General features: G+C 38.1%; 1 protein-coding gene across 1 annotated transcript in view; it reads left to right on the forward strand.

Moving 5' to 3' along the window:
* The window catches only part of CNTN3 (contactin 3), a 220621-nt gene that overhangs the window by 147708 nt on the left and 55160 nt on the right, over positions 1-17753 (forward strand). The window contains exons 10-11 of the mRNA XM_008703149.2: positions 7643-7770; positions 10456-10631. Of these exons, the coding sequence (XP_008701371.2) occupies positions 7643-7770; positions 10456-10631 (304 nt within the window). The remainder of the gene's footprint in view (positions 1-7642; positions 7771-10455; positions 10632-17753) is intronic.

Here is a 17753-nt window from a genome sequence, read left to right on the forward strand (position 1 = left end):
TAATTGTTGTTTATGTCTGTGTATTTGTTCTGCATAGAGTTCTCGCACTTCTCAAATATTCAAAGAACTCTGTATCTCAGCAAGTTTAGTTACACTGCAGAAGTAAATGGCCAGTTATACATGGATGAATATCTAAAATAGAAGACAGTGTTGGAATTAGGATGATGGGACCAGAACCATTCTATCTTGCAAGAACACAATATCAAGGCAGATGGTTTTGGGACCACTCTTGATTTGTGATAAAACCTTGTCCTCCCTATATGGCAGATAGCTTCTGACCCCTTCATATTAGTTAAGATGACAAATATATATTGAAAGATACTATGTATGTGGCACCAATTTGTGGTTGCTCATATCCTTTAGGGATTTGGGAACTGTAGCTAAGGACTCAATCAAGAATATTACTCAGAATTTTTAGATGCGTTGCAGAAACTGACTCAGGGACGGACAGGAAACTGAGTGGCTCCAGAAATCCTGGCAGAAGGGATTGCAACCATCTTTTCAGAGTAACTACTGGAATGAATGGACTAAGCATCATTTTTGTCTTTGTTTCACAAATTAAAGTTGAAGGAGGGATAATCCCGTAGGCATAGCTTAGAATACTGTTACTCAAAGTGTGGTTCCCAGAGGCTCTGGGTGTTTCAGTTGGTTAAGCATCTGACTCTTGGTTTTGGCTCAGGTCATGATCTCAGAGCCCTGAGATGGAACCCTGCGTTGGGCTCCCTTTCTTTCTCTTTGGTGTCTGCCTTCCTATAGAGAAAGAATGTATTTTGATGTTCTCTTTACCATGCAGTAAGGGACCTCGCCCTTACAGGAGGGGCCTGGGGTTGTACATTTGAGCCAGGGTGCATAGGTCTGTCTAATTCAGGGATGAAGTATCAGAAAACCATGCTGCTCACTTAGGCAGTTTTGAATCAGCTCTATGTATAGTATAAGTAATACAACTGACATTCGGATTTTCATTGATTTCACTTATGAGTCTATCTCTCAAGCAGGAAAGAATAGTGTCAAATAGGCTGCCGCTTTGAACCTTTAAGTATTCCCTTTGAGGTTTTCTTTTAAATACATGAGCCATTAGAGAGTTGTTTATTTTTCTTGTTTGGTTTACTCCCTCATACATAGGAATATTTATTGTTTTTTGCAGATACTTCTTTATATAAGGATTTAAATGTTTCAAATGGATTACCTTGGCCCCATGAATTACTTAGATGAGTAGTTTTATATAATAATTCAAACTGAAAATCCCCTTTTAAGGGCCTTTTGTTCTATTGGCTCGAGTCCGTTTTAGAAGAAAAACTATTGCATCACCGTTGTAACAAAAATTGAGCTCCAGATTTATTCGTCATGATAGACATGCTTTTGGAAAGGTTTTATAAAAGTAACGATTGTGTTCCTTTACCGTCGATTCTCTTCTCATGAATATGAAGAATGTTAATTGATATGGAAAAAGTACATCTTTCTAGGACCTCAGATGCCTGTTCCATGTAATCTGTGTGTCCAACAAAATAACAGTGCCACATAGTATTAGCCTAGTGCTTAGTCAAAAATAGGATAATTAACTGCTGAATCTTCTCCGCTCTGCCTCTCTTTTCCTTGGAGATTTTCCGACCAATAAATCACTAACCTAACACTGTTGAATTTATAAGACGAAGCCCAAAATGGTATAACTAAAAGAATGAAACTTCTAATATAATTTTCCTAAATAGTGTGTGTACGTTCGTTATCTTTGAACTCAAGGGGCAGAAGTTCTTTCACCAAGCGTTTGGGGCTGCGAGGGAGCTGCAATGAGAACATGCACGTTGTGCTCTTTTTCACTACCCTTACTTTCTCGTGCATTTTCATCGATTTATATTTGCTTTTCTTAACTGTCATTATTTATCCTACAATATATGCATTGTGAGTACTTTTCTCTGACGGCTAATTGTAAGCATCCATCTCTTCGAATATGTACTCAGAAAGTGAAGTCCAAAATAGCCTTGTTATTTTCTATACAGCAGTTTAATCACTACGATCTCATGTGATTTCATCTCCACTGAGATGTGCTTCCTGAGAAAATGTAGAGTTGCGGCGTGTTTGTTAAAATTCAAGTTGAATAAATTACCGTAATATTCAGAACATAGGCAAGGGTAAAACAATATATTCAGCAGTCCTGCCTCGCATGCATAATCCTCTACTGTTCCCATTCTAAAACATGCTGTGTTATTATGAGTAGTTATATGTCATCATAAAGTACAGGTCAGGTTGCCTACATAGCAGTCAACTTTCTGAACAAACAGCTTTTCTTAACAGTCATAAATTCAGTGCCATCACTGAATTTATAGAATGGACCATTAGAGCAGCTTAGAGCAATTAACTTTACTTATCCCAAACTAACCATAGACTGCACAGAGTTAAGTAAAATAATTAACCTCTTTTACCAGGAAAGGAAAGTGTGATAAAAGGAGATATATAAAGGTATATTATAAAACTGATCAAGGAGTCAAAAATGTCACAGTGATTTAAATTCTACATTTTTCAAAGGAAACTGGAGTCCCACATTTCTGAATGTTAATCTCATAAATCTTTGTTTAACTTTTTGTGCCAAGACTTAGAGACACTCATTGTTATCTACCTTTTCAGCTCCATCCATTTGCAGCAAAACGTGTTCCCAGAAAGCTTAGAAAGCAATTTCATTTATACTGAAGTAGTATAAAATTTTCACTTTGGATCTCTGTGGGGAAGCATGGGTTATTGAAGGTTTTCTTTTGAGAAACAATTACTCCATCCATTTACTGAATATTGTTTATTTTTATGTTGTGTGAAATGCCCTGTGGGCCTCTTAGATCTTACTGGAAGAACCAATTTAGGAAGAAAATACCCAATTAGCTCAAAATTTTACAATGTACAGAGTTTGCATTTTTTGAGAGTCAATATGTTTGTTTTGGAATCTGTGTGATTCCTAAGTTGTTAGCCTTGCTTTTGAAACTATTCCTCATCTTGGCATAGTCATGAAGATAGGTTTGCTCATTTACAGCTGTTAAATCTCACACACTACGGGCGCCTGGGTGGCTCAGTCGTTAAGCGTCTGCCTTTGGCGCAGGACATGATCCCAGAGTCCTGGGATCGAGCCCCACATCAGGCTCCTCCCCTGGGAGCCTGCTTCTTCCTCTCCCACTCCCCCTGCTTGTGTTCCCTGTCTCGCTGGCTGTCTCTCTTTCTGTCAAATAAATAAAATAAATCTTTAAAAAAAAAAAAAACCTCGCACACTAAATGTTTTGTAGTTCGTCCAATATCCCTAATAGTTCTATATTTGTAGTGAAAGGTTAGCTGTTAACGCTAATTCATAGCATGTGAAGATATCTGAAATCGCCTGTCTCTGTTCTGTGATACTCAGATCAGAAGGTCTGAGCTTCAGGTGAATATTTGTTCGGTTAACCGGGACATTTTTACTTTAGTGTCATGCTTGCTAATCTTAGAAGCGGTCAGTTGCCCAGCTGCTTGGACCTTTGAGTTCTACCTCCAGCCTGTATCTCAGAGCAGATGAGATTACCTCACTATTTAAATATCTTTAAGACCTTCTAATAACCACTTCCTAGCCTGCTTTCTTTACATATTAAAATCTCCAGCAAAGCTGCAATTTTTTTATTTTTATTTTTATTTTTTTGCCTAGTAAAGGCAGATTAAATTTACTGAGCAATGCTATCGGTCAAGTCCTATCTACTTTGAGGGTCATGGCCCAAAATTTTTACAGATAGGATTAGCAAGCAAAATGGGTTGGGAGCATTGCCCTTGTTTGTACTCATTCAAAGACTTTTCTCAGTAACTTTTCTCTCATTCTCTTTCTCTCCCTTCCTCCTTCCCTTTCTCCCCACCTTTATCTTCAGTATCTCCCTCTTTCTTAATTTCTTTCTTCACAGTAAAAGTACATTTGTAGTCCTCTTATCCTAGGAATTTCTAAATTCTCTTCATCTCGCTTTCTATTGTCTCAGCTTTCTTTTTTTCCACGTATATATTTACACAGTTGACCCTTGAACGACATGGGGGATAAGGGTGCCAACCCCATGCAAAGTGGAAAATCCAGTGTAACTTTTGATTCGCCCAAAACTTAGCTAAGAGCCTACTATTGACAGAAGCCTTACCAACAGCTGAGTCAATGAACACATATTTTGTATATGTATTATATACTATATTACTATAATAAAGTACACTAGAGAAAAGAAAGCATTATTAAGAAAATCATAAGAAAGAGAAAATACATTTACAATACTGTGCTGTATTTTAAAAAAAATCTTCGAATAAGTGGACCCATGCAGTTCAAATCTGTGTTTCACAGGTCAACCATATGCATATACATGTGCATATATATAGATAGATTTCTATATGGCACATAAATACACAGATACGTGTATAGGTATATACATGTGTATGTGTGTAATAGTATGCACACTTTCTGAATTTATTTTCTTATAATTTCTAAAATCCTCAGTGCCTTGCAACCTGCCTTCACTACTCCCAGTTCTTCTGTAGTGACTCTCTAGAGGCATACAGTCATGTGTTCATTCAGCGAGTATCAATTTCGAATATTTACTCTGTGTCAGGAGTGATTGAAGGCTCTAGGAATTTAGCGGTGAGTAAATCAGGCACTATCAAGACCTTCTCCCTACCTCCAGAGAGCTTACAGTCTCTGAGCTTACTAGAGGAGAAAATTAGTCAAATAAGCACACAAATGTGTCATTGGCCAGTTGTCAAATGCTATAAAGCAGGCACAGAAGATGTATCATCATTTACGGGAACACCCAATCGGACCCAAGGTTCAGGGAAGTGGCCAAAAGCTGAAGGTTCAGTACACATTAACCAGACATAGGGAACAGTGTTTGCAAAGGCGCCAAGACAAGAAGCAGCATAAAAGCATTTAAAAGAAAGCATGTGTGACTGGAGAAAAGCAAACAAGGGGTAGTATTCACGAGACTTCATGAAATTGTGGGGGGGAGGGGGGAGTCCCGATGAGAAAATACTTCTCAGGCTTAGGATGTAATCATTTCCTCCTATAAGCCGTGTGGTGCCAGAGAAGCGGTCTAAGCCAGGTTTGGGGGTTATGGCAGAATTACATGATCAGACTTATGTATATCTTTTCTCTCTCTCTCTCTCTCTTTTTTTTATTATTATATTATGTTAATCACCATACAGTACATCCTTAGTTTTTGATGTAGTGTTCCATGATTCATTCTTTGCTTATAACACCCAGTGTTCCATGCTCCTCCTTAATACCTATCACCGGGCTAACCCATCCCCCTCCCCTCTAAAACCCTCGGATTGTTTCCTGAAATCCATAGTCTCTCATGATTCGTCTCCCCCTCTGATTTCCCCCCTTCATTTTTCCCTTCCTTCTCCTAATGTTCTCCATGCTATTCCTTGTCTTCCACAAATAAGTGAAACCATATGATAATTGTCTTTCTCTGCTTGACTTATTTCACTTAGCATAATCTTCTCCTGTTCCATCCATGTTGATGTAAATGTTGGGTAATCATTCTTTCTGATGGCTGAGTAATATTCCATTATATATATATGGACCACATCTTCTTTATCCATTTATCTGTTGAAGGACATCTCGGCTCCTTCCACAGTTTGGCTATTGTGGATATTGCTGCTGTGAACATTGGGGTGCATATGGCCCTTCTTTTCACTACATCTGTATCTTTGGGGTAAATACTTACATTTCTTTCAGATTACTCCCCATGTGTCTCACACCAGTCTCCATATCCAAAGTGTTTGGTTTGCTTGTGTCCCTCTTCAGGGTCTCCTCTTTTCTATTACTTCACACTAAGAAAATCTTTGTTCTCTGACAAGCTAAGGTATAAAGAGATTTTTCTTCAGTGATCTCTTTGAGAAAAGTGGTCAGCGGGCATTTCATACCCATCAAAGTGGTCAGGGTTCCATGAAGGGAATCAGATTTAACACCTTTTTCACAGCTACGTAGGAAAGTTCTTGGCATTTATAACCCTTGTACTTTACTCCTCAAATTAAAATACAGTGTCCTGTGTTCCCTGATTAGCTTTCTAGGCCATTATTCTCAAACCATTTTGTTTCAAACGTCCCTTGACATTCTAAAAAAATTTTTAAAAATTAAAAAAAAAATCACACGAGCAACAAACATTCATGGATACTCTACATTCATGGTCTCTGTGTTCAGATCACTTTCTCACTCAAGAAAATGGAAGTAAGATTTGAGTGAAAGTAAATTACAGGTCATCAAAGTAATATGTATGTATAGGTAATATAAAATACATTTAAAAATATGTGTGTAATATAAAATATGTATCTGGATAAACTCAGACTAATCACACTTCTGACACTCACCTCCAAATCTTGCATCAAGCAGGATAATACTTAGAAATTGAGTTGAGATTGTCTACTCTAGTCTGATGCTCTTAGCATCCTTCCTGTCTACCGTAGAGCCTACAAGTTGGAAACGCTTACTGATCACGGTTTACATATATCACGTCATGCTGACACTGGGGTTGGAAAACTTTTTAAGGAAGTTGACCTTGTCTTTGGATAGATATGACAAGCACATACCAAAGATATGAATTATACAAGATAAAAGGCATCCTAAATGTTAAATGTATGGTATGGGTAAGTAAAGATTTTAGGAATTCAAGGAAAGGGGAACTAATTATGGGTAGACAAGATGTGCAATTAAGATTCATGGATCTGACTAATGACAGGTAAGCCCTTTCTCATTCTTCTTTCTCATTTCAAATGATACCTCTTCTAAGAGGCATTTCAGAGGCATCCTAATCATGGAAACACTCCTTATACCTATTACTCTTTATTGTATCACCCTGTTTGTCTCCTTCAGAGTACTTCTCAAATATCTGAACTTGGTTATTTATTGTCTATGTTGCTCAGTAAACTGTTACTTCCATGAAGGTGGAGACTTTCTATCTTGTTCACACTATAATCCCAGAGAGTCTCATAATGTCTTGCACATGTAAGACACTCATTTGTATTTCCTTAATTAATTAGTTAGGTACAAAAACTTTAAGTACATTAAGCATATGCTCAGAAACTCTAATGTAAGCTTCACTTGTACTGCCCAGATCCTTGCAATAGCTCACAGGTGACCATGAACATGTTATTTTGCAAAATTTGAATTTATATTGGGTCAAATGTGACTCTCCCAAGTTCATTATGAAAAGAAAGAGAGTTTCTCAATTCTCATATACTGTTTCAAAGTTAAGGGAATTCATGTCATGTCTATTTTCTACTTTCTCCAAACTGATAAGGCTAGGCCATCATGAACAATCTACCACACCATATATTTTTAGAAGACATTTCACACTTATTTGATAAAGGCATCCCTGAAAGTAGTTATAATGTTAAATAATGCTGTTAAGTAATGCTGCATAAAAATGTCAAGAAAAGTTCAAATTAGTAGAGCATCTTTTCTTACTCAGCTCTGTGTGTGTGTGTGTGTGTGTGTGTGTGTGTGTGTGTGTGTGTAAATTTTGTTTTAGTGTTCTTTATTCCCAAGAAGGCTAGGGACTGGCTTATCTAGCCATAGAAATCCTAGCTTAAGGCAATACTTCTATTTGAAAATTGCTATTTATTTGGGAAAAATGACTATTATATATTTATTTGTCTAATTTGTATTTTTCTCTAGAATTTCTTTTTTAAAAGATGGAGGACTTAAAATAGCCAATGTGACTAAAGCTGATGTTGGAACTTACACATGCATAGCAGAAAACCAGTTTGGAAAAGCAAATGGCACAACACGCTTGGTTGTCACAGGTAAGTTTATTTCTTGAAGATTGCATTATGTAGAGATGAACTGTATGGTATATTATTAAGATCAAAGGAAAAAAATAGATATTTTACAATATGCAGTGCACTGTAAAGGTAGAACCTGTTTGCACTTACTTTTAACAGGTGGAAGTCAAGAGAACAATTCTTACTTCACACACCACACTGTGCACCAGGGAACACATTAGTTGTGTGCTCATATGATGGGCAGAAGAATTACAAATAGCATCTGCTGATGATCAACTTTTATGCTACTCTATTATGTCAGATGTTTTGAATGCACTCTTTCACAATATCATTGATATTTTCTGGAGATGTTTAAGCCCATGGAATAATCTTTGCCATCAATGAGAGTCACTTAGAGTTGTGGATATATGTTGTTTATTTATTCATTCAAGAAAAAAAATGAGTACCTACTATGTGTCAGGTGCTTGGCCTGTGTTGGCAAACAAAGTGATAAAGATGCTGCCGTCATGAATCTTACCTTCTACCAAAGGTAGAAAGAAAACATGCAGTAGGAATAAAAGACAAGGAAATTATTAGAAGGAAAAAATTGCAAACAGTTGAGAAAATACAGAGTAGTGTATGGTCAAGGTAAGTTGGAGCAGAAACACCATGACTGGAGTAGGCTCAGTGAGAAAGAGAGGTCTAGACAAAGATTTTGTGGACGTGGAGGAGTTAACAAATAGAATCCTTGGGGACAATCATGGAGGCGCTTTGTAGGCCTTGTTAGGACTTTAGCTTTTAGTTGGAGTAAGAAGTGGAGGCTGGTGCAAATCAACAGAGGAGGAGTATGATGTGAGGATTTAGTCTAGTTGCTTTGATGACAACAGACTGCGGGGAATCAAGAGCAGAAGTGGGAGAGAGCTCAGAAGACCGCGACTGCAAACCAGACCGGAGATGATAATGAACCAAGTGAAAGTAGCAGCAGAGGAATTGATGGGAAAGGATCAGATTCTGTAAATACGCTGCTTGTAGAGTCAACAGGAGGTGCTGATGAATTGGATGTGAGACCCAAGAGAAAGGAGACAAGGATGGTTGCAGGGCATTTGGCGAATAACAGAAAGAATGACAGTCAACTGAGATGGGAAGGTTCCCAAGTTTGGGAAGAGGTAGACCAGGAGTTCAGTTTGGATGTGTTAAATATGAAATGTTCATTAGGCTCTCTTTGTGTAAGCAGACCACAGTATTCTGGCATTAGCAACAAATCCAACCTTTCAGTGGGTTAAAATAGCAAATACTTAAGTTTTGCTTATACAGCAAGTCCATGGTGGGTCAGCCATACTGTCTTCATTCAGGAATAAAGGGTCCTAGTGCCTCCATCATCTGGTACATTGCCTGTCACAGTGGAAGAGGAAAGACTACACATTAGGGGGTCTCTTGGTTCTTCCAGGCTTCTGCCTGTTGGTGCCACACGTAACTCCATCTTATATCTCTTTGGCCAAGCATTAGCATTTGGTTATGCCTGAATTCAAAGGTGTTGATAATTTAATCCTACTGTATGTGTTTAAGGAAATTATGGTGAACAATAACATCTATCATAACACCCAAGTAGGTGTCCTGGGAGAAGTAGCTGGATATATGAATTTTGGTTTGGGGAGAGAGATGAAGGATAGAGATACGCATTTGGGAGTTGTTAGCATATGGATATATACTTGAAAATAAAAGACTGCTGAAATCACCAAGAAAGTGAGTGAAGACAGAGGATGAGAAAAACCAAGGACTGAGCTTGAGGCAGTCTAACATTCTGAGATTTAGGAAGAGAAGAGGGAATAGATAAGGAGTCACCGGCACGGACGGTTCTAGAAAACAAAGAGAATTTGGTGTCCCAGAAACCAAGAAAAGAAAGTGAACTGACAGGAAGACAATGATCAAGGGTAGCAAATGCTCCTGAGAGGTCAATTAAGTAAGATGAGATTGGAAAATGGGCCATTGGTTTGCAGCAGGGTGATTACTGGGAACCTTGACAAAAGCAAATGGGTTGTGGGGAGCCAGAGGCTAACTGGATGGATTAAAGAGGGAATTTACTAGAGGAATTATAGACAGCACACATAAATGATTCTTTCAAAGACTTTTGCTGCAACATGGAGTCAACAAATGAGGAGAAACAATGGAAAAATGGGGTCACGAGAAGTTTAATTCACGGTAGATGGGAGGACTATTGTGATGATAGGGAGAAGGAAATGTACATGGGGACATTTGGGGGGAAAACACATTAATTAACATTTTAACTTAGCATTCCTCTTATAGTACCTGTTCTAAATATCTTTTGTGTGGTCTTTTAAATGTTCGAGTCTATTTAAATTTTGGTAGCAATGCATTTTTTAGTCACTCACAGTCAGTGAGAATTCAGTAGTTTCTATTTCTACCCCCATATTTCACAAAGCAATAAAACGAAGTTAAAATTGATTTTGTAGTAGTAGTATAACTTGTTTACAGGTGACTTTAATTTTTAACTGATAAATTCTATAAATTCAAATATCCTAATTCTTTTAACAAGAATTTGTGGATCCAATGAAATACATTACAGATCTGCATAAAAATGTCTATATTAATCTTGAAGACTTTTAATCATGTACCCTAAATGTTAGATTAACCATAAGCTTGTGAAAATGCTTCCATCAAAATAACAATGCCAGTGTTTTACTTAAACCTTTCTTGTTTCCTTAATAGAACCAACAAGAATCACTTTGGCACCATCCAACATGGATGTCTCTGTTGGCGAAAGTGTCATTTTGCCCTGCCAAGTGCAGCATGACCCCCTGTTAGACATCATGTTCACCTGGTATTTCAATGGGGCCCTCACAGATTTTAAGAAAGATGGATCTCACTTTGAGAAAGTAGGTGGGGTAAGTTGTGTCATTTTCCTCCTGCTATTTATATCACCCGGGGCTCTGACACGTTGTCCCTAAAAAAAACATCTGGCGCATATATGATGCTCGGGAAATGTTTGTTCTATGAGTAAATCTGCATTCCCAGTTCTGCTGTGATCTCATTTTATTATTGTAGTTACCACAAAGTGAGCACAGTTACTTCAACCTATAAATTATAATTTTAATAAAAATTGGTGTTTGTTGTATTTATATCAAATGCATAATTATACATATGACCATGACGATTTTTTCATTAGTACCCTATTGAAGGGAAAGTTTCCTTCTACAGGTGTCAGTTTTCAACATGACATATTTATTATGAAGTTGAAACAAGACACAGTCGCTAAGCACCTCAATTGTGTCAAGCCAAGAGCTTTCTTCTCGATATCTCTCTGGGCATTAGCAGGGAGAATTTTCATTTTACAGATGTATAGACTAAGGATTTGAGAAGTTTATTAACTTGCCCTGAGTCACTGACCTAGTTAGTGTGGATCTTAGATTCAAGCCTAAATCTTTATGCACTCAAAACACGAAATATTTTCTTATGTCCCATTTTGTCTCCTCATTTGTGATGGTTCAATGTGAGGAAGAATTACAGATTTCAAGGAAGAACTGACACTTTGAGGAGAACCATTAAGAAATGACTCAGTGTTGGTGAGCCACACAAACCCCCCAGCTGGTAACATAACTGTGAATCCAGAATCACAAGGGCCCTTGGAGGCCTGTTTGCACTGACTTAAGGATAGCTTCATTCTGTTTAGCTAAGATGTCAGCGGTGTATAGTAGAGTTCAAGGTTTGTCCTTTGGATGAAAAAATAAATAAAAACAAGGAAAGATGGCTGGATGGACAACTCAGTTTTATTCATTTGACAAAGATTTCATATTAAATGTAAGTGTATGTAACACAGGTATATCAACATACTAGGATCATGTGCAAATTAAAAGGATAATGTTATGACTTCAATTGTGTGCCCCTCCCCCCCAAAAAAAGATCTGTTCAAGTCCTGAAGCCTAGTTGTGAAATAATAGAATATATTGATTTCTGCCCCTGGGTCCTGCCACAGAGCTCCTAAAACCCTTGGAATTTCCTGGGTGATAGGAATGCTTTTGTTCGAAAGAGGTAACTCTCTGTGGGCTCCAGAACAGCTCGAGGATAAAGGCTGGTCACCAGAAAAACCGTGATTAGAAGCTGGGAAGTTTTAGCCCTATCACTCATCCTCTGAGAAGGGAAAGGAGCTAGAGACTGAATTCATAATTGATCAAGCCCATGTGATGAATCTTCCATAAAAATCTCAAAAATATGGGGTTTCATAAATTGGTGAACACATCTACATGCTGGGAGGTGACACACCTCACCCTATATACCCTTTCATCTGGCTGTTTATCCGCATCCTTTATAATACCCTTTATAATACACTGGTATATGTAAATAAATGTTTCCCTGAGTTCTGTGAGCCGTACTGGCAAATGATTGAACCTAAGCAGAGGGTCATGGGAACCCCGGTTTACAGCCAGTCAGTCAAAGGTTCAGGAGACAGTCTGAGCCTGGGGTTTGGTATCTAAAGTGGGGGGTCCTCTGGGACCAAGCTCTTAATTCTTGGGATCTGATGCTAATACCACACAGATAGTGTCAGAACTGAATTATAGGACATCCAGTTGTGTCAGAGGATTCCTTGGTGTGGAGAACACACACATATCTGGTATCCGAAGTGTTGTGGTGTGTTCTGAGTGTGAGTGTGGTAGCTGGCAGTAAAGGAGATACAGAAATGTTTTTAGTTATACCAATACCTCAGAGGGTGACCTTATTTGAAATTAGGGTTGTTGCAGATACATTTAGTTTAGTGACAGTGACATCATAATGGAGTAGAATCCTAATCCAATATGTCCTTATAAGAAGAGAGAGATTTGATGAAGGGGATAAAGGGGTACAAGCTCGGAATTGTAAAACAAGTCATGGGGATGAAAAATACAGAATAGAGAGTATGGTCAATAATATTGTAATAACTTGGTATGGTGATAGAAGCTGACTACACTTAACCACAGTGAGCATTTTGTAATGTATGTAATTGGAGTTTCACTATGCAGTACACCTGAAACTGATATAATATTGTTTATCAACTCTCCCTCAATAAAAAAAAATTTTAAAGAGGGAAATTTAGACACAAACACACAGAGAGAACACCATGTAGAGACACGGACACAGAGGGAAGGTGGTGATGTGAGGATACAGGCAGAAATCAAAGCCATGTTTCCACAAGCCAACGAATGCCTGCAGCTTCCAGAAGTCGGAAGAGGCAAGGAAGGATCCTCTCCCAGATGTTTTGGAGAGGAAGCTTGAATTCAGACTTCTGGCCTCTAGAACTGTCAGGGAAGAAAGTTCTGTTGTTTAAAGCCACCCAGTTTGGTTACTTTTTTACAGCAACCCTAGTAACTAATACAGATGGTCTCTTCAAAGACAAAAAAGAAAAAAAAAAAAACAGATGTTTCCATACCTAGCCATAGTTCAGTACAATTTCATTGCCATTTCTATTTTTTATCATCTGGCTTATTCCATTTTAGAAGTTCTAGTTTCCCTAATTATTCTGATTCAAGGCTTTCCAGAACTTCACCAATTGCTACAACCTATTAGCATTTCTTTCACTGTTACTTTAAATGCCCTTTAAAAGAAAAAAAGTCACAAATTTCTTCTATCGCGATGGGAAAAGGCATACGCTAGTATTCTCAGCCAACTCTACTTCTACTCGTGTTTGTCATTTGCCTTTCTTTGGAGGGGAAGGCAAAGGAAAAGAGAAAAGACTAGAATGTTACCTTCATAAAGTCCCCTTATCTGGTCTGGAAAAGGCTTTTCTAACTCAGCTCTTGTCGTAACCTTAATTCTTAAGATAAAGAATCTTATTTGAAGCATTAGTTACCTTTGCTGTCTCATGTAGATAATTGTGTTTGTGATTTATCTGCTGGATATTAAAATGTTGATGGTGTTTGATCCAATGCAGTGCCCTCCATCTTAACTAATGCTTAAGAAATACATGATGAGAGACTAGAAATCCAAAGTACTTTGATTTTAATATTCATCAAACATTCTTTTATTTTTAAGTTTATTTATTTATTTGTACCATCTCTACACCCAACGTGGAGCTCAAACTCACAACCCCAAGATGGAGAGTTGCATCCTCCTCCGATAGAGCTGGCCAGGCACCTCTCATTAAACATTCTTAAAGAAGTGCTCACTTTAGACTGAGCTAGATTACACTTTCTGTAAGAGGAGCTTGGAGTTAGGAATATTTGAGGTTTTCATGTAATTTACGTGCTCCTGCCTTACCTATAGGTCCTATATGAAGTATAAAGTCATCTTTTCACAGAGTCAGGTATCTAAAACATGACATTTCATAAATTAATTCTATCACCTGCCAATTCTGTTCTTTTTCTAGCACGCTAGTTCATGGCCTGTGAATTTTTTTTTACTGACTTGTGCCATTAGTAACTTAATATTCTCTCATCAGTATAAAACAGGAAGCCGTACATGATGACATTACCCTTAAGCCCGGGCAATTAAGTAAATTGGTTTTCCGCTGCATGAGGAAGGAATCACACAACAAGTCTTGTCCTCTGATTGTATATTCATTGCAGCACCCAAGTTAATACCTAGAAACGTCTGCTTCTCTTTTATCCAGTATGTTCCTAGATATATCCCCTAGTTTCAACAGCAGCAAAATATGAGTCGGAAAGTTGCCAAGAAAGGTGGATAGTCAGAATGATGTTTTTAAGGGGTGAGGGGTAATTTAGAATTGGGAAACCTAGCTCAGAGCTTTTAAATGATTCAGCCAGTTGTCACTGGGACTATACAAGGGGGTATTATTGGACCATACATTGAGTATTCAATTCTTATTCATTTATTGTAAAAAAAAACAAAACAAAAAAAACCAAAAAAACAAAAAACACCTTTTGGAAAAAAATCCACAAGCTCAAAAAGCTCTAACAATTTAGATCGGATCTCTTGTGTATGTTTGAACATCATGCCAGTCACAGGGTTCTGCATGGTTATACATTCAGAAAAGCTTGTTAAACCAAGTGGCTAAAGCAAATTGACATATCACAGGGGAGAGGTATGGGTCCAGAGACAGGCTTCAGCCTGTGCCCATGGGACGAATCAAAGTTGTGTGAATAAATCAGCAGTAAAAGAATTCTGGTTAAGCCCACTATTTGCCACGCAAATCTCAGTTGCAAGCATGTTGTGGGGTAACTGGAAAAACAGGAATTTGTGTTCAGATACATATGAGTTCGAGGTTCTGCTGCTACTAGATGTGCCATGGGTAAGTCACTTAACTTTTTTTCCTCATTTTCTGGTCTCTTTTCACATCAGTTTTTAGTCTTTGCCGTGTTCTTTCCCACCATGAGAGTTTGCACACATTGGTCTCTTCTGGAACAATTTTATCTTTGCATTTCACTATGTCTACATATCTTTATTAATATAATTACATATGTAAGAATGTACATATTCATATGTATACACTTTTATTTCATATATATGCAGTTATAAGAAGAGTCATAAGTTCAGGGTGCCTGGGTAGCTCAGTCATTTAAGCATTGACTCTTGGGGTGCCTGGGTGGCTCAGTCATTAAGTGTCTGCCTTCAGCTCAAGTCATGATCCCAGGGTCCTGGGATCAAGCCCCGCATCAGGCTCCCTGCTCAGCGGGAAGCTTCCCATTCCCTCTGCTTGTGTTCCCTCTCTCACTGTGTCTCTCTCTGTCAAATAAATAAATAAGCGTCGACTCTTGATTTCAGCTCAGGTCGTGATTTCAGGGTTGTGACATCGAGCTCCGTGTCAGGCTCTGTGCTGGGCGAGGAGACTGCCTAATATTCTCTCTCTCCTGATCCCTCTGCCTCTCTCCTCCACTCAAAAAAAAAAGGGGGGGGGAGAAGAAGAAGAAGAAGAAGAAGAAGAAGAAGAAGAAGAAGAAGAAGAAGAAGAAGAAGAGGAAGAGGAAGAGGAAGAGGAAGAGGAAGAGGAAGAAGAAGAAGAAGAAAAGAAGAAGAAGAAGAAGAAGAAGAAGAAGAAGAAGAAGAAGAAGAAGAAGAAGAAGAAGAAGAAGAAGGAAAAGAAGAGACAGAGGCTCAGCAATAAGAAGAAGAGGAAGAGGAAGAGGAAGAGGAAGAGGAAGAGGAAGAGGAAGAAGAAGAAGAAGAAAAGAAGAAGAAGAAGAAGAAGAAGAAGAAGAAGAAGAAGAAGAAGAAGAAGAAGAAGAAGAAGAAGAAGGAAAAGAAGAGACAGAGGCTCAGCAATATGTATACAGTAGCATTCTCTTATATTTAACCAACAGAATTCCACTCTATGTACTCAGTCAAAATATAAAACAAATAAAATAATAGAGAATGAGAGAGAAAGGAGAGAGATCCCATCAGTCACCCCAGTAAAACATCTTTCTCTACTTTTAAATATACCTTAGCTGCCACAAACAGGATAAAAGAAATAATAATAATAATATAATAATAATAGTTCAAGAGAAACCAAAGAACATCACTAGCTGGGACCTAAGTATATGGGCCTAGCAATTTAAATATAATTTTTAGAACATTCAAGGGCAATTTTGACTTGTCTAACAAGCTACCTTTTGGACTTAGATATATTATAGGATGCGGGCTCACCATAAATAGACACTTTCAAACCAAAACGTACCAAGAGTTCAGCGTATATTGTGATGGGTGTTTAAACGGATATGCTTTGATAACCTTGATGTGGTGCAGGTTCTTCAGAAATGGAGCGTGTGTAGAGCCGAGCTGTACCGCTTGACAAACATTGTGTGGAATTGGATCTATGATGAATTAGAATGTGTGTGGATAAAAGGCACTGGAAGCAATAAGCGGTTTAGCAGTGACTGGTTTAGCGGTGACTGCCATGCATTTGAGTGGCTGACTTCAGTAAGATTTATCTCCCACAGCCCAGGCTCACTCTTGTTATGGCAGCTGCTCAGGAGCCTTGGGACTTGATGCATTTCCCAGCTCTTGGTGGTAGAAAAGAATACCTTTAAAAGTAATCCTTTGGGTGTAATAACACAATTGTGGTCACTTCAACGTGATTGGTTTCATAGAATTATCAGGGTATGAGGACTAAAAGTTTGAAAATAACACTTATTTTATAATATAAAACTGTTTAAAAAAAGGTTATATGTGCATTTTATTTATTTGTTTGTTTATTTATTTATTTTAGAGAGGGAGGGAGAAGGGGGGCGTGGCAGAGGAGGAGAGAGAATCTCAAGCACGTTCCACACCCAGTGTGGAGCCCAGGGCAGGGCTTGATCCCACAACCCGAAGGTCATGACCTGAGCCAAAATCAAAAGTCTGACACCCAATGGAGTGAGCCACCCAGGTGCCCCTATATGTGCATTTTAAATGCAGATCTGAGGCAAAGCACTCATTCCAAACACTAGTTGTGGCAGCACTCTGAGTTTTTAAGCAGCTCCTACTTGGAGTGTCTTATAAATTTTACATGTTGTCCAAATTCAAAACATCACCTTGGAATGATCATTAAGAGGATACACTCAGGAAGGAGTCTATAAAAGTGATTTTTGCCAGAGAAATTACTAGTATTCATCTTGAACACTTCCCTGAAGTCCAGCTCTTCCCACAAAGCTGCTTAGGGATGAAAAAACAAGGATTCTACTGTGCTTCTGGAAAAAGGGAAATGCACAAAATAGTTGAAGTTGAGTTTATTTCCCTAACTCATCATTTGCTCAACCAGGCATATAGAGGCTGTGTTTCTACTTAAAGTGTGATTGGCACCCCAGGGCTGTATTCATTAAGTAAAATGTTTATTAAGATGAATGGTCCAAATCTACCCCTAGTGGAAACATGGTAAGATTTAAATTTATAAGAAGACTGGCAGAAATCAAACCAAGTAATATGTAACTTGAACTAAAAACCATAAAAATATCGAGTTACAACAAAAACCAAGGCTATAAATAAAAGATGGAAGTGAAAACATAGGCAAATATTTATCAGTCAAATGCAACAAAAAAGAGAGAGTAGCGAGTGTTATTTTGTAAAAAGATCATAATAATTCAAGGCAAATCTCAAGAGTAAAAAGGATAAATACATTTTGA

The sequence above is a fragment of the Ursus maritimus genome, unplaced genomic scaffold (genome assembly GCF_017311325.1).
Source record: "Ursus maritimus isolate PB19 unplaced genomic scaffold, ASM1731132v1 scaffold_14, whole genome shotgun sequence".
NCBI classification, from domain to species: Eukaryota; Metazoa; Chordata; class Mammalia; order Carnivora; family Ursidae; genus Ursus; species Ursus maritimus.